General features: G+C 35.3%; 1 protein-coding gene across 1 annotated transcript in view; it reads right to left on the bottom strand.

Moving 5' to 3' along the window:
• Window positions 1-12964: 12964 nt before the first annotated feature.
• The window catches only part of LOC137653009 (cuticle protein 7-like), a 4637-nt gene continuing 101 nt past the window's right edge, over window positions 12965-17500 (bottom strand). The window contains exons 2-4 of the mRNA XM_068386399.1: window positions 15919-16002; window positions 14675-14827; window positions 12965-13151 (exon numbers count right to left, since the gene is read on the bottom strand). Coding sequence (XP_068242500.1) covers window positions 13026-13151; window positions 14675-14827; window positions 15919-16002 — 363 coding nt within the window. The 3' untranslated portion in view covers window positions 12965-13025. The remainder of the gene's footprint in view (window positions 13152-14674; window positions 14828-15918; window positions 16003-17500) is intronic.

Here is a 17500-nt window from a genome sequence, read left to right as displayed (position 1 = left end):
GAATATCAGAGCATCGTTCTCATGATTACATATTCAAGATTTTGAAACCTAGACTATTGCTTGTCAAGAAGGAAGTTTTCTTTGATATTATTGTTATTATGATTATCATATTTATTCTATTATCATTGTCATTGTTCTTTTTGTTATTCTTATCATCATTTTTATTGTTTGACCATTAAATTTTTGTATAAGATAAAACAAGTAAATGTGGTATGACAAGTATTGAATGCAATAAAAATTATGAAATATATAATTTTGTGAGACAAATTCAATTAGATATTAGAAATTTAAGATAGTGTATTTTATGCGAAAAACATATGATTTAATTATTTTTTTATTATTTATTATATATATATATATATATATATATTTATATATATATATATATATATATATATATATATATATTATTTTTTTTGTAAACTGGATATGTTTCAAAAACATTCAAATTTTATTTGAAATCTTTGATATCTCGATTACTCTTATCAAAATTTTAATCTGTCTTTAGATATTTTATTATATTTATAAAAAAATTAATATGCTTTATAGCCAATGTACTGTCTTAATCATCCCCAAATCAACTACTAATCCTCCTAAGATATCATTCACGAATAGAAATTTGCATTTAACGCCCAAAGGATAGATTTGCTTCGGGTAATTATGATTTAATATACCGAAATGGAATTGAGCGGTGTGCGATATTAAATACACAGCGCCTCTATGATTCCCATTAGGGCTTAATTAAACTTTCATTGGGAGCTGATTCCGAATGCACATCGCTCTCCTCGCATTAATGATGGCCGTAACTGATTAATATACTTGCACCTGCATAGAGAAGGCTGGAGGGAAGTCGGGAAGGCGTCTTGGACTATTTTACTCTTTTTATTTGTTTATTTTGGTGCCGTAGGTTTCGTTGCTACTACTATTATTATTATTATTATTACTTGCTAAACTACAACCCTAGTTGGAAAAGCAGGATGCTATAAGCCCAGGGGCTCCAACAGGGAAAATAGCTCAGTGAGGAAAGGAAACAAGGAAAAATAATATATTTTAAGAAGAGCAACAATATGAAAATAAATATCACTTTACAAACTATAAAAACTTTAAGAAAACAAGTGGAAGAGAAATAAGATATAAGATAGAACAGTGTGCCCGAGTGTACCCTCAAGCAAGAGAACTCTAACCCAAGACAGTGGAAGACCATGGTACAGAGGCTAAGGCACTACCCAAGATTAGAGAACAATGGTTTGATTTTGGAGTGTCCTTCTCCTAGAAGAGCTACGGGGTAGTTTGCTTATACGGAAAGGGGAAGTTGAGTATGTGCAAGGTAGTTAGAGTAGCATCGTTCTACGGGGAATTTATTTACCTGTGTCAGTGATCATGATTTTTTTTTATACTGAGTAAGTACCTTGTATGAAAAAGACATTTTATGTGTGTGTGTGTGTGTGTATATATATATAATATATATATATATATATATTATATATATATATATATATATATATATATATATATATATATATCACAGACTCACACACGTGTGTGTGCGTGTGGTAAATGTTCATGTTCCGGTCGGTATTTAAAGTGTGGGATTTGGTTGTTCAAAATAAGAATTTCTCTCTCTCTCTCTCTCTCTCTCTCTCTCTCTCTCTCTCTCTCTCTCTCTCTCTCTCTATATATATATATATATATATATATATATATATATATGTATATATATGTCATATATATATATATATATATATATATATATATGTATATATATATATATATATATATATATATGTATATATATATATATATATATATATATATATATGTATATATATATATATATATATATATATATATATATATATATATATATATATAATGTGTGTGCATACTTTAGTTTCTTATTATGACAGGGATAGATTTTAAAGATTAAAGCAGTGCAACTAAAACCCATTATATGCAGAGAACTCCGAAATCTCACCGAGATTGTGTCGAGGCCTCTAAATACAATGTGGCGGCCTTTTCTGATAGTTTCTTCATATCCTTGTACAACACTATTTTTATTTGCCTATGGTCCTACTTCTTTTAGTACAGCGGCATAGCAGACCAATTGTTCAAATTGGTCTAAAAGCACCAAAATTGGCACACATGTAGATTAATATATTCTAAACATTTTTGGATATGGAGGCATTCAAGATTAGCCCTTAGGAAGATATGGCGGCCATTGTTCAAAATGGCCGCCATTTAACATTAGCGTCATTACATAGACTTCATTATGTGTCGTTAGTTTGGTGCTAAATGGGCCAAAATTCCCTTTTTTTACATCAGAATTAACATCAATAAATGTTTAACAGATATTTTAGATGAATCTTCTCAAAAATGGCCCCCAAACTGGCCGCCATTTTGTGGAAAAAGTGGACATTTGATGAAGATTTCAATACTCAATGACATAATACCTCTAATAACCAGTACCTGATTTCAGGAACACACTTTAATTGCTCAAGTTGCTTTTTTATTTCAAATTGCTGGCAAAATTGCTAGTCAAAATAATACACAGAGTACGGGAAGTTTACAGTATGGTCAGATTGTAGTTATATAGTCGACCAAAAGCCCAGTCTCTAGGCACAGTACTTGTGTAATCCTGCAGTACATACATGTAATACAATAACGTAGATTTTGCCACACTATGTTAATTATGATTCCGAACTTTTCAAATCTGGTCACCAGAATTATGAATGTCTACAGATCATAATGTTGGTTAGCAAGTTTTCTGTCCCAATCTACTGGCATTCGCCTTCACAGAAACATAGACCAGTGCATTGCAGTGAAGCGTTCTTGCACTTGCAGCGGTTTTTGCAGCCTTTCTTGCATCCGCAAGACACCAGCTCATAGCAGGCCTTGGATGCCTCAGGGAGTGTGGTCCAGAGTGGTGTGTAGAGCCCATCATCACTCCGATGCCAGCCCCAGTCTGTTGGTGGAGGGAGCACGGGCGTTGGTACCAATGCCTGGCCCCAGACATGACCACCCTGAAGGGCAGATCTCTTCACATGCTGCTCCAGAGCAGCGTAGGTTGGCGGGATGTTCTGAACAGAGTTCGTCTTTGCAAAGAGCTGCTTTCTCGCCTTGTTGACGTCCTTGCATTTGCTTGTGCGGTCATACAGGAGTATGACAAACCTCTCGATGACATGCATTGTATCCTCTTGGATGCTTGTGGGTGCATTTGCCAGACTCAGCAGGGCATCAGTGAGTTCTGGCAGCGTGTTCCATGTTGCCCAGGCAGATTTCTTCCCATGTCCGACGAAGGCTGACACAGTATCACACCCTGTGATGGCATGAAACATTGGAAGAGCACATGCCTTCTCTGGACCAAGGGAGGAAGCTATTTCATGGGCTGCAATGTAGTGGTAGTTCTTGCCTGTCCCAAAGGCTACCCAGAGTTCGTCTCCAGCTGGTAGTTTCTGGACTACCATCACTGCTAGGACCACGACGTCACTGTCTACTGTTCGAACCTGTATCTGGTGGTGACCATGTTGTGCAGCATGTGCTACATGTAGCATCATGCGGGTGTCTGCCTCTTCTTGGTTGCATGGTGCGAGTGAGTTGACATCCTCTTGCTGTGGAACACAGATCACCTGCTCCCCATCAGTGACGACCAGTTCCTTGCCTTCTTCTTGAAAGGACTCTGCAAGCATGGTGGAGAGGTAGCTGAAGAGCTCCACTTTGTTGCTATCAACTCGCAGGAAACTTTGCCAATTTCCTGGTATGACTGCTGAGTCGACAACACGCCGACGTACTCCCTTTCCACGCTGTTCTCTGGTTGATGCCTTCAGGGAATCTGCTCTGTAGCTGTCCCACACAAGGTCAAGACGTGATACATGTTGGAAACGTTGTACAACGTATGGGATGAACACTTGCTGTGCATATTCCTCGAACGTGTTGGCAGTACCCGGCTTCAACATCTGTACGATTACTGCTCCATCGAGGACAACAGCAGTGACAGTAGGAGCTTCAAACTGAGGCTCAGCATGGCCTTCAAGGCACACCAGCAAGTCACTCTTGCTCCCTAGGTACAGTCTCCCTCCGTCAGATAAAGCTGGAGGGCATTGCTGATTTTCATGCCTGAAGAACTCTTCTAGATTCCCATCACGGGTCTGGCAGCCGATATATAATCGTGCGAAGAGCGCAACATCATTCTTCAGACATCTCGGCCTTTGCTGTGGGATCTCAGGCCTGGTATCTGGGCTAACAGGCGCTCTTTCAGCCTTGTGCTATTAACTTTTTGGCACAAAACAACCCCGAGCTGTTCCATTCTTGTTGTGTATAGCTTTACAAGTTCTGCGAGTCTGAAGACTGGGGTGGTGCCCTCTTCTAGGTGGGTTTCCTCGATATACAGGACCAGTTCAGCCAGTACGATTCTTGACATTACACCTTCATGGTCAGTTTTCTGCTCGGCTTCTACAGTGGTCTTTGCACGATAGTAAAGAGCCAACAAACACTTGGAATGGTACTTGGCCTCCAGAGCCACCATATCACCCATGCTGAGCCTGGCTATGAGTTCATTGTCCCCAACTTGCGCTGCACACTTCCGTACGCGTGTGTCCACCTGGAAGGTTGTTACTTCATGTAGGGTCTCTGTGCCAGACTTTCCACAGAAAAAGCAGGAGGTGCCGCTGGTAGTGGCTTCTGAAGAGTGTGTTCTGGCGCGCTTGGCCTGGACATTGTCAGTACTATCAAATGCTGAGCTGCTTGCGATGCGTCTCTTCTCTGCTCTTCGTAGCATTGTGTTATTGTATTTGAGCATACATGTTTTATGCCACTTGGCCTGGTGGGCAACCATTGTCGCCTCAACACCTTGTCCTTCATCTAGTCTCTGTAACTGAACAGTTCTTGGCAGTTCTCCGAGTTCATCAAATTTGACCAAGTTTGCAGCCATTGTCGTGTATCCACTCCCAGGGTCTCGGCGTTTAGACAGTACTGGGCAGACAAGTGACTCTGTTGTCTCCTCTTGACATACAAGACACAGCTTCCAGTTTGTCTCAGGAGGTGTTGTGGGAGTACGTTGCTCAAAAGTATCGACCAGTTGGAACTTCTTTGCCATGGCTGCAGTCTGGAACAACGCGTCTCTGATATCAGGTGGTGCTGCTGCGGCCTCACCTGCAAAGACACAAAACACCACCATGTTACCACAAGTTACTACTACAAGCACCATGACTATCAACACTATACTATTACTGCAGCCGCCGTCACTGCCACCAACGCTGCCGCTGCAAAGTAAAATTCATTTTCTTGTGAAATGGTAGCCAAATTATTTGGTAAGCACAGAAGTATGTGTAATTGTACAATACTTATCACCTCTAGCACACTTATCACCTTTAGCATCCACAAAAAGACAAATTATGGTACATATTCAATGACGCTAATGGTAAATAGCGGCCATTTTGAAAAATGGCCGCCAAATGTGCTACGGGGAGAATCTTGAATGCCTCCATATCCAAAATTGTTCAGAATGTATTAATCCACATGTGTGCCAATTTTGGTGCTTTTAGAACAATTTGAACAATTGGTTTCATATTTCTTACTATGCCGCTGGGCTATTTAACATTTATAAAATATACAATTTTCTTAGTTTCACCTAAAAATTCTATACCTACTTGGGGCCCCTGGGCTTATAGCATTCTGCTTTTCCAACTAAGGTTGTAGCGTAGCAAGTAATAGTAATAATAATCATAAACATAATATAATTATTTGTTTATTTGCTGTGTTGTTATCCTTTGCTTATAACATTTATAGAAAAAAATCAAATGTGGTGTTATTTAACGTTCTGGTTTGTATATTTCCCTGCGTTTGATATTGAATTATACAATCTCATGTCTGCCACCCTCCACTTTTGTGTATGTATATATGTATATACACTGGTATATACATGCAGAAGAACCTGAAGTCTGATACAGGCCTTCATTCGATTTCCCGAAAAAGAAAGTTTTCCATTTTTGCCATATAGTAATGGACTGGAATTGTGTTTGGCTTCGTACTCTTTTTTTTATATCGATATTTTTACTTTTCTTGCTTTTGTGAAAGGTTGGATTTTATATTCACTTTCATATCAAACGTGCTTTGATTTCGAATGGACCTCGCTCGCTGTTGGCTCATGTCTGCCGTGTTCGTGATGTGATCCATTTGTTTGTAATTGAACTAACTGTTGTAAATTACTGTTATTTGAATTAAGAAATAGAGACGTTGTTCATATTTGGTTCAATATGGTAAGCAGCTGTTTTAGGAGAAAGACTCCAAAATCAAACCATTGTTCTCTAGTCTTGGGTAGTGCCATAGCCTCTGTACCATGGTCTTCCACTGTCTTGGGTTAGAGTTCTCTTGCTTGAGGGTTCACCCGGGCACACTATTTCCGTTTGTTTGTAATTGAACTAACTGTTATTTGAATTTAGAAATAGAGACGTTGTTCATATTTGGTTCAATGTGGTAAGCAGCTCTTCTAGGAGAAGGACACTCCAAAATCAAACCATTGGTCTCTAGTCTTGGGTAGTGCCATAGCCTCTGTACCATGGTCTTCCAATGTCTTGGGGTAGAGTTCTCTTGCTTGAGGGTTCACCCGGGCACACTATTTCCGTTTGTTTGTAATTGAACTAACTGTTATTTTAATTTAGAAATAGAGACGTTGTTCATATTTGGTTCATTATGGTAAACACCTCTTCTAGGAGAAGGACACTCCAAAATCAAACCATTGTTATCTAGTCTTAGGTAGTGTCATAGCCTTTGTACCATGGTCTTCCACTGTCTTGGGTGGAGTTCTCTTGCTTGAGCGTACACTTGGGCACACTATTCTATCTTATTTCTTTTCCCCTTGGTTTGTTAAGTTTTTATAATTTATATAGAAAATTTTCATTAATGTTGTCACGTCTCAAAATATTTTTTTTCCTTGTTTCCTTTCCTTACTGAGCTACTTTCCCTGTTGGGGCCCCTGGGCTTATATCATCCTGCTTTTCCAACTAGGGTTGTAGCTTAGTAATTAAGTAATAATAATAATAATAATAATAATAATAATAATTGATTTCAAGAATTGCCGATATGAACAGATATCTACCAAGAACTATATGATTGAATTTAATGATTTTTAGATTATTTCTCTCAAGAGAAACTTTCAAGAGGAAGAGATAAATTACTGTTATTTGAATTGAGCAATAGAGACATTGAACATATGGGGATACAACGTTTCGATATTTCCAACTTTGGGTTATACTAATTAATTTCAAGATTCGCCGATATGAACAAATATCTACCAAGAACTATATGCTTGAATTTTATGATTTATAGATTATTTCTTTCAAGATAACCTTCAAAGAGGAAGATATACATTTCATTAATCATTGTAACGATTATAACTATGTTTTAATGAATTATATTCAGATGATCATTATGATTATTATTCTACTTCCATAAGTACTTTTAAAGGAAATATTACCCTTTGTCATATTGATTTTTTTTTTCAACATTAATCCTTATATAACGTAAAACATATGCTGTCTTAAAAAGACTTGGGAATTTAGTTCCTTACTCATTTAAGTCTTTCTGATTATTCAAGAAGCTATGCAAAAAAATGTATTCATTTAACTTCTACTTTTCTCAAGGCGCTTAATTACCCAAAACCAATTAAACTCCGACCAAGCGCTCGTTAGCCAGTCACAAATGGCTCATTAACGTCTTAGTGATTAGAGCCTCGTATCTCGAAATTATAGTTTTTGCAAAGTCATGTATGCATGGAAAATTGAGAGTTGATATAGGTATGGATTCAATTGAAATTATGTTTATAATATGTTTGAGATTTATTTTTGACTATTTTAAAATTGCTTAATGTTCAGGGTTGACAAATTGGTTGATGACAAATATTGACAAGATGTATTTTTGACTCCTTTAAAATTTCTTAATGATCAGGCTTGACAAGTTGCTTAATGACAAGTATTGAAAAGATGTATTTTGACTCCTTTAAAATTGCGTAACTTGACAAGTTGCTTAATGACAAATATAGACATGATGTATTTTGACTCCTTTGAAATTGTGTAACTTGACAAGATGCTTAATGACAAGTATTATTATTATTATTATTACTATCCAAGCTACAACCCTAGTTGGAAGAGCAAGATGCTATAAGCTCAGGGCTCCAACAGGGAAAAATAGCCCAGTGAGGAAAGGAAATAAGGAAATAAATAAATGAAGAGAACAAATTAACAATAAATCATTCTAAAATAAGTAACAACGTCAAAACAGACATGTCATATATAAACTATTAACAACATCAAAAACAAATATCATAAATAAACTATAAAAAGACTAATGTCCGCCTGGTCAACAAAAAAGCATTTGCTCCAACTTTGAACTTTTGAAGTTCTACTGATTCAACTTCCCGAATAGAAAGATCATTCCACAACTTGGTCACAGCTGGAATAAAACTTCTCGAGTACTGCGTAGTATTGAGCCTCGTGATGGAGAAGGCCTGGCTATTAGAATAACTGCCTGCCTAGTATTACGAACAGGATAGAATTGTCCAGGGAGATCTGAATGTAAAGGATGGTCAGAGTTATGAAAATCTTATGCAACATGCATAATGAACTAATTGAACGACGGTGCCAGAGATTAATATCTAGATCAGGAATAAGAAATTTAATAGATAAGATGTATCTTGACTCCTTCAAAATTGCTTAATATTCAGGCTTGACAAGTTGGTTAAATGACAAATATTGACAATGATTTAATGCTTTTCAAAGCAGGACTCTTAGTATAGAATACTGATCAATCTTTTGTTAGTTTAGCCAATTAACTTTTCTGCCGTTTGAAATATTAAATTAGAAAATAATTTGAATTTTTCAATTATTGTACATTTGCTCATTCAAAATTCCAGGGAATATTATTTACCGAAATATTGTTGATATGTATCCGTAGTCTGTAAGTAATACGAAATATTTTATTTGTTTACATGACTTCATAATATCTATCTTACTTTATTTCAATCGCCAACTCAGTGAAAGTTAACCTTTGCTACCTTCGCCAACGAAGTTGGAAGGTTATGTTTTCGCCCTTGTTTGTATTTTTGTAATGTGTGTGTTTGTTTGGATACAATTTTAATCATAGATTAAAGAAACTTGCAAGCATTAACTGTTATGTAAAAAGCTGGGAATAATTAAATTTTAAAAGGTCAAGGTCAAAGGTCAAGGTTACGGTCAAACAAAATTTCCAATTCACGTAATCAGCCATGAATTTGGATATCATTGTCACAGACACTTCAAATTTTGTTCATATTTGAGTGTATGAAAATCCATGTCAATTAATACATGTTCCGATCAAAGGTCAAGGTCGAGAAATAAGCTGCCGGGGTGGAGGTCTGCGCTCTACTGAGTGCCTCTCTTGTTATGTTTGAATTACCCAAAATTGCCGCAGCTCTAAGGAGACGAGCCGTTTCACGTCACATTAAGACTTTTGAATGGGTCATTAGAGGTTTTTCTATAACCTTTAGGAAAGAGTAGGAAATCGATGTATGCATTGTATTCACTGTTACTGTTTTCTTACAGTTTGATAATGAAATACGATTACTAATAAAAAAGGATTTAATCTACAGTTTATATTTATGAATTATCATGTACAGTTTCGAACTGCCCAATTGCAAAATATTCTTCCCATGAAAAGGCTGCGTCTGGTTGATATTTGGATGGGGTGACCACCAAGAATGGCCAGTGCTCATAATCCCCTTAGATATAAAAGGGCTTCGGTGTTGTAGGTGTAGCCACCTCTTCCCAAAATAGCTTACTAAATCCAAAAGGAAATCACTTAATAGTTGCACTCCCTTTAAGGAGAACGGAATATGCAATGGAAGATGAAATATCATTGGAAGGAGAAAGGATTAATGAGGTAGAATCCTTCAAGTATTTAGGAACTATGATCTCCAATACAGGGTCTTTAGATTTAGAGTTTAGTGAAAGATTGAAAAAAGAAAATCAGACAATGACTTGGTAAAATTTGGAAACCAAATCGCCTGAAATTACATATAAAAATCAGGTTAGATATCAGTTAGATCGGTGTTACTGTATGGACATGACTCATGGTATGACAATGAAACTATCTCCAAAGATTTAGTAGATTTGAGAACAAAGTCCTCAGAAGAATAGACTATGGCTAGTTAAATGGCAGGACAGGATTAGAAATGAAACTTTAAGAGAGATTAGTCGAGTGTCATATGTGGATGAGATGATGGTGAAGGGTAGATGGAAATGGATTTGGCACGCTCTTCTCACTCTCTAAGAGAGATCAGTTCACCAAACGTTTAAATGGGCTCCACAAGGCACTAGAAGAGTTGGAAGACCCAGACCTACATGGCTGAAGACTATGAAGCGCGAAGTAGGAGATGATGAATGGAGGAGTATTGAATTAAAACCTCAAATAGGGACGACTGGCGAAATCTAACCGAGGCCCTTTACGTCAATAGGCATATGAGATGATGATGATGTATAGTATAAATTAATCAATTGCATAATATAAAAATATAATTGCAATAGGTATTCTCCGCTTGAATATACAGTAATATGTTTCGTTAGAAAGTAAAAGTTTAATATTTCTACTATCTATTTTCAATTACATCATTCAATTCACGGCCTGTGTTGCTGATTCTCCTCCACCTGGTTTTCTGTTATTTGTCTTTCACGTTACGTGTCTCTCAGTTTGGTTCTTGTGCTTGCATTCATTTATTTGAGTTCTCGACTTCATTTCACATGAAGCAGTGTTGAAGTCACAATTTAGGCCGATACCTTTTTTCTTTTTCTTTTTTTGACCAAATATTTACATGTACAGCAATATGTAGGATGTAGAAATTCACCTGTGATAGTATTTTTGTATTATAAAAAAGCCTTCGATAACTGAATGGTTTTAGGTTTTTAGTTTTTTTTTAAAATAAAATATAATATCTCTTCAGCAATATTTAGTATTCCTGAACTGTTGGGCCAAAAATTTTGAGCCTCTCTCTCTCTCTCTCTCTCTCTCTCTCTCTCTCTCTCTCTCTCTCTCTCTCTCTCTCTCTCTCTCTCATCAGCCTCATTTTGTATTCCTGAACTGTTGAATCAAAATTTTGAATCTCCATGAAACTCTCTCTCTCTCTCTCTCTCTCTCTCTCTCTCTCTCTCTCTCTCTCTCTCTCTCTCTCTCTCTCTCGTCAGCCTTATTTTGTAATCCTGAACTGTTGAATAAAAATTTTGAATCTCCATGAAACTCTCTCTCTCTCTCTCTCTCTCTCTCTCTCTCTCTCTCTCTCTCTCTCTCTCTCTCTCTCTCTCTCTCTCTCTCTCTCTCCTGTTCGAAAATGCTGATATATGATTCCAGCGGTTTTGAGTAATTAAATGGAAGATGTTAGAGATATTGTTCAGTGAAATTCATTCTGTTAATATAATTGAAACACAAGATTTTCCCTGTGGAAAGATTAACGAAAAAAAGTTTGCAAATCTCCATTGTATTGTGTGGCGTTCAAAAAATAAGAATTAATTTTTTTTTCAGTATTTGGTGTCATTTATTCTCTCAATGGTTTTGCAATACTTCGGGTGAGTGGTTAGTGCTTTTGTTTAGCTGCAGTTGCAAGACATTAAGATAAATTTTTTTTTCCCTGTTGATAGAATATTTATTATTGCTGGAATACACAAACCAAAATTGCTGTATGTTGGTGGAAGGATAATAATTTTTAAAAAATACCTTGTATATATATATATATATATATATATATATATATATATATATATATATATATATATATATATATATATAGATGTAGCGATAGAGAAAGATATGTACACACACATATATATAACTATATATATATATATATATATATATATATATATATATATATATATATATATATATATATATATATATATATATAATATATATATATATGTGTGTGTGTCTATATATATATATATATATATATATATATATATATATATATATACACATATATTTATATTAAAAATTGTGGTTCCCAGAAACTCCTATCGGTTCTCACACGAGAAGTGAAGATACATGTATGCTGTAATAAATACTTTCTCATATATATAAGAAAGTCAATTTCTATAAGAACTTTATAAAATCAGTATTTATATCATCCGATGAAGAAAGACGTGCATTGTAATTACTCTTCGGTTATTATTTGTCAGATTAATAAAAGCCGAAGTTCTGTTATATGAGAGAGTGTCATTAAACTTTGTGAATTAATATGATATTCACAGCGATTAAAAATTGTTTTTATTTGTGGGCTCTTGCATTTTTGTTATGTAAATTTCCACGAGTTGTTTATTTTGTTATAAGAAAGTAAAATTTAAGGTTTGTTCATTTATAATTCTATTGTTTCATGATGCGAAAATAAACTTCTATTTTTGGATTTTACTCGGTAAACGGATTTTTCGCGGTGAGCCAAATTGCGAATCCCAATTTTTTTTTTTTTTATATATTCGAGTATCCCGGAAGTGTTTATGGCACAAATAAGCTAGTGTATGTTATATTTTTTTTCATCGCTGTAGAATTTTCCTTTCAGGTACATTAGTAAATAAATTTTTAACTCGTTACCAAATTTGCTTTTCAAGAATATTGTACTTAGCTACCATCTTCGGTGCTGTATTTATTTTATGTAATAACTGTAATCATTCTGTTTTTCCATGCATTACTAAACAACGTTTCTGAAATTTGGCATTATTTTTCCATAGTTAAAAGCTACCTTCTTTCCCTATTTCCTTTCCTCACAGGGCTATTCTTCCCTGTTGGAGCCCTTGGGCATATAGCATCTTGTTTTTCCAACTAGGGTTGTAGCTTATATAATAATAATAATAATAATGATAATAATAATAACAACGACATTAATAAGCTTGTTCATAATTTATATTTTATTCAAATTATGTACATGTTCGTGATACATCGTTGGGAACTGCATAATCGTGTCTGGTTACAGAATGATACCAAACAATCGTCAGGTGGCTGGGCGTCCAATCTCAGTGATATCCATGTCCCTTATGGTCGAAAACTACCGCTGGTCCATAATAGGCTGGATGCTGAGCCTTCCCCGAATAGCTCACGTGGGCAACGTATCCGTTGTAGTGGTCGGCTGTATATTTCACCTGGAAAGAGTAAAGTGGTGTGGATTCAGTTCCAGTTTCATCAGAATGGATACTCACCAGAACGTCAGCCGGGGCAAGCCCAGACCCCCACTGTAGTGCCCAACCACAGCAGTGGCCTGTCCAGTAAGCAGCTTAGATTCACGGTCTTAGGCTGGGATCGATCTGCTGCCATGGGAATGCTAGGCGAACATGTTACCACTGTATGAGCCAGGTGGCGAGGATCGTTAAGAATACATGAAGGAATGGGTAATTGGGGTAATTGGTCAGCCAGGCAAGGCCCCCCCCTCCCACTGTGGTGCCCAATCACAGCAGTGGCCTCTCCAGTAAGCAGTTTAAAGTCACAGTCCCAGGGTCGGATCGATCTGCTACCATGCGAATGCTAGGCGAACATGTTACCACTGTACTAGCCAGGTGACGAGGATCGAGAAGAATACATGAAGGAATGGGCACTCTATTGCATTGTCAAAAAAAAAAAAAAAAAAAAAAAAAAATAAAAAAAAAAAAAAAAAAAAAAAAACTGCCAGTCTATTGTAATATCAAAAGAAAACTGGCAGTCTATTGTACTATCAAAAGAAAAGTGGCAGTCTATTGTACTGTCAAGATAAAACTAGCAGGGGTAATTGGTCTGCCGGGCAAGGCCCCCCCCCCCTCCCCCCACCGTGGTGCCCAACCACAGCAGTGCCCTCTCCAGTAAGCAGTTTAAAATCACAGTCCCAGGCTGGGATCGATCTGCTGCCATGGGAATGCTAGGCGAAGAATACATGAAGGAATGGGTAATTTGGGTAATTGGTCAGCCGGGCAAACACCCCCCCCCCCCTGTGGTGCTCAACCACAATAGTGGCCACTCCAGTAAGCAGTTTAAAGTCACGGTCCCAGGTTGGGATCGATCTGTTGTCATGCGATTGCTAGGCGAAGAATACATGAAGGAATGGGTAATTGGGGAATGTTTAGGATGCTGCAAATATTGAGTGATGGACATAATGCATTAAGGGTGGATATCGTTATGTATTTAGAACTTGGGAGGGGATAGTAATAGGAATAGTTAATGAATGAGTGATTGGTAATTATCTGGCATCATAACATCTATGGTTATTGATGCCAATGGAGTATGCTAGATAAATATAGGATATCGTAAGATAAGAAATGAAAATTTAATGTATAAATCAACAATGAAACATTTGAAATTTAATATATCTTTTAAAAGTGAGTAAGGTTATCTCCCAATACGAACTTAAAGAAAAATGGTGTTGTAGGAAGAATAGTTAAGGAATGGTTAACGATGAAAATCATTAGAGAATTCATTATTATAGCTGTCTATTTATCAGCGTTAGTCTTAACTTCTGAATGTACAAAAAAAAAAAAAAAAAAAAAAAAATTAAGCGCTAATATGAAGCTTTTATAAGAGTGCATAGATTGTTTTAAATTTTGGAATGTGTGTGTGTAAATAACGTATATGCAGTTTTAATAATAATAATAATAATAATAAAAAAAATGAAAAAAAAATACGAATCTCAACGACTCACATGTTGTTTACGCCCGTCGGGGAGAGCGACGGTGTAGGATCCGAAAACGCCTTTTCCGTCGGACTTCTCGTGTTGACCGAAATGAGGTCCTTTGTAGTCGCCGTCCACGTGGTATCCGTAATAGTATGGTAGCGGTTCTATAAAGATTTCATTCTATTTATTCGGTTGCTATAAAGATTTCCTCATATTTATTAGGTTAGTACAAGGATTTCATCCTATTATCCTGTTCCCATAAAGATTTCATCCTATTAATACAGTTCCTATAAAAGATTTCATCCTATTTATCCGGTTCCTACAATGATTTCATCGTATTTATGGCGTTTCTACAAAGATTTCATCCTATTTATGCGGTTCCTACAAAGATTTCATCATATTTATCCGGTTCTTACAAAGATTTCATCATATTTATCCGGTTTTACAAAGATTTCATCGTATTTATCCGGTTCCTATAAAAGATTTCATCCTATATATCCGGTTCCTACAAAAGATTTCATCCTATTTATTCGGTTGCTACAAAGATTTCATCCTATTTAACTGGTTCCTACAAAGATTTCATCCTATTTATCTGGTTCTACAAAGATTTCATCCTAATTATCCGGTTTTACAAAGATTTCATCATATTTATCCGGTTTCTACAAAGATTTCATCATATTTATCCGGTTTCCACAAATATTTCATCCTATTTTTCCGGTTTTACAAAGATTTCATCATATTTATCCTGTTCCTACTAAGATCTCATCATATTCATCCGGTTCCTACAAAGATTTCCTTATATATATCCAGTTCCTGCAAAGATTTCATCCTATTTATCCGGTTCCTATAAAAGATTTCATTATATTTATCCGGTTCCTACAAAGATTTCATCATATTTACCCAGTTCCTACAAATATTTCATCATATTTATGTGGTTCCTACAAAGATTTCATAATAGCTTATATATCCGGTTCCTACAAAGATTTCATCATATCCGGTTACTACAAAGATTACATCCTATTTATCCGGTTCCTACAAAGATTTAATCATATTTACCCATAAACAAAAACAAAAAATTACGAACGTTTTTTTTTTTTTTTTTTTTTTTTTTTTTTTTTTTAATAAAGAATGAAATTTTGATAAAGAATGAAATTTAGTCGTGCATATCTTTTCATGTGAATATTTAATGATATATAAATGCTTTAAAAATCATTTTATATTCGTGCCAAGTCTTAATCATAAATTCATATCAACTTGAATTCTTTGCTTACACCGTAGCCGTGTTTTCCTCCCCCGTGGCCATGTCCACCAGGGTTAGCCGTAGCCACTGAGGACATAACTACAACGACTGCGATCTGGAAAGTATTGGGAAGTAAAATTATACAAACTTTGTATAACAAATATATATATATATATATATATATATATATGAGCATATGCTCTCTCTCTCTCTCTCTCTCTCTCTCTCAGTAAGCAATATGAAATAGATTCCTTCTTCAGACATGTCAGAACTCTCTCTCTCTCTCTCTCTCTCTCTCTCTCAGTAAGCAATATGAAATAGATTTCTTCTTTAGACATATCAGAACTCTCTCTCTCTCTCTCTCTCTCTCTCTCTCTCTCGCTCTCTCTCTCTCTCTCTCTCCATTCAGTAAATAAGATACAATGTCTTTGAGTATGAAAATAAATCTATTTATTGTAATTGATATTCGATAATCGATTGGTCATTTTATTTAAGTTTGGTTTTGAAAAAATGTTGATATACACGCTACATTTATTAACATTCGCATTCCTTTTATGAAATTGAGGATTTTCAACACTAAACTACCATTGGACTTTTATGCTGAATGTACCGTTAGCCAAGATTAGAAAAAATGTATTTTGATTGCCATATGGTTTGCATTTTTATTCAAAGTCCTTTAGCCATTGTGTGTCTGCATTTCTTTTTATAAATCTAACAAACTTCAAACCACAAAAGAAATCTCATTTATGCCATTGTATGCCTACATTTCTTTTATAAATCTAACAAACTAGAAACCACAGAAGAAAAAAAGTTTTGATAACAAACCACGAAGAACATTTTTTTGTTGCGTTGCGCGTTGAGCTCGGGAAAGCCACTTCGAAAATGATGTCTGTACATTGGGTTGGCTTTGTTTTATATATACAGACATCTGTTAAAGTTCTGGTGACCTTCCAGAGAAATTTTTCCACGTGTTTCTGTTCACTTTCATTATCTCACGTTCTGTCATTAGATTTTTTTAGAATTTTTTTTTAGAATTAGATTTCGAAAAGAGGTCTTACAAGTAATGTTTTTTTTCTAAGCTGAAATAGTTTGGAATTCCACATATGTTGCCTGTTATTTCATGTCGATACATGTGTGTGTATATATATATATATATATATATATATGTATATATGTGTGTATGTATGTATATACAGTATATGCATATGAATATATATATACATATATATATATATATATATACATATATTTATATATTTATATATTTGTAGACGATATGAGAAAAACGATGAACGAAAAATATTTAAAAAATTACATTTTCCATATTGCAACATGATAATAGAAGGGAGAGGGGATTATAGATACTGTATAATCTTTTGAGAACTCGTGCATTCATAAAAATACTCATGATTTTATATTTGTTGATGGTCTTTATATATATATATATATATATATATATGTATATATATATACTGTATACATTGCTATTTGTCGTCTTAGAAGAAATATTTCGGATTTTACGCCCTACTTACTATTTCTTATTACACTTTCTTTGATTTAATATTTTAGAATTTAGTAATATTTTACTACGTTGGATGAGATAGCGAATAAGA

The sequence above is a fragment of the Palaemon carinicauda genome, chromosome 14 (genome assembly GCF_036898095.1).
Source record: "Palaemon carinicauda isolate YSFRI2023 chromosome 14, ASM3689809v2, whole genome shotgun sequence".
NCBI lineage: Eukaryota > Metazoa > Arthropoda > Malacostraca > Decapoda > Palaemonidae > Palaemon > Palaemon carinicauda.
This window is presented reverse-complemented; position numbering and strand designations above follow the sequence as displayed.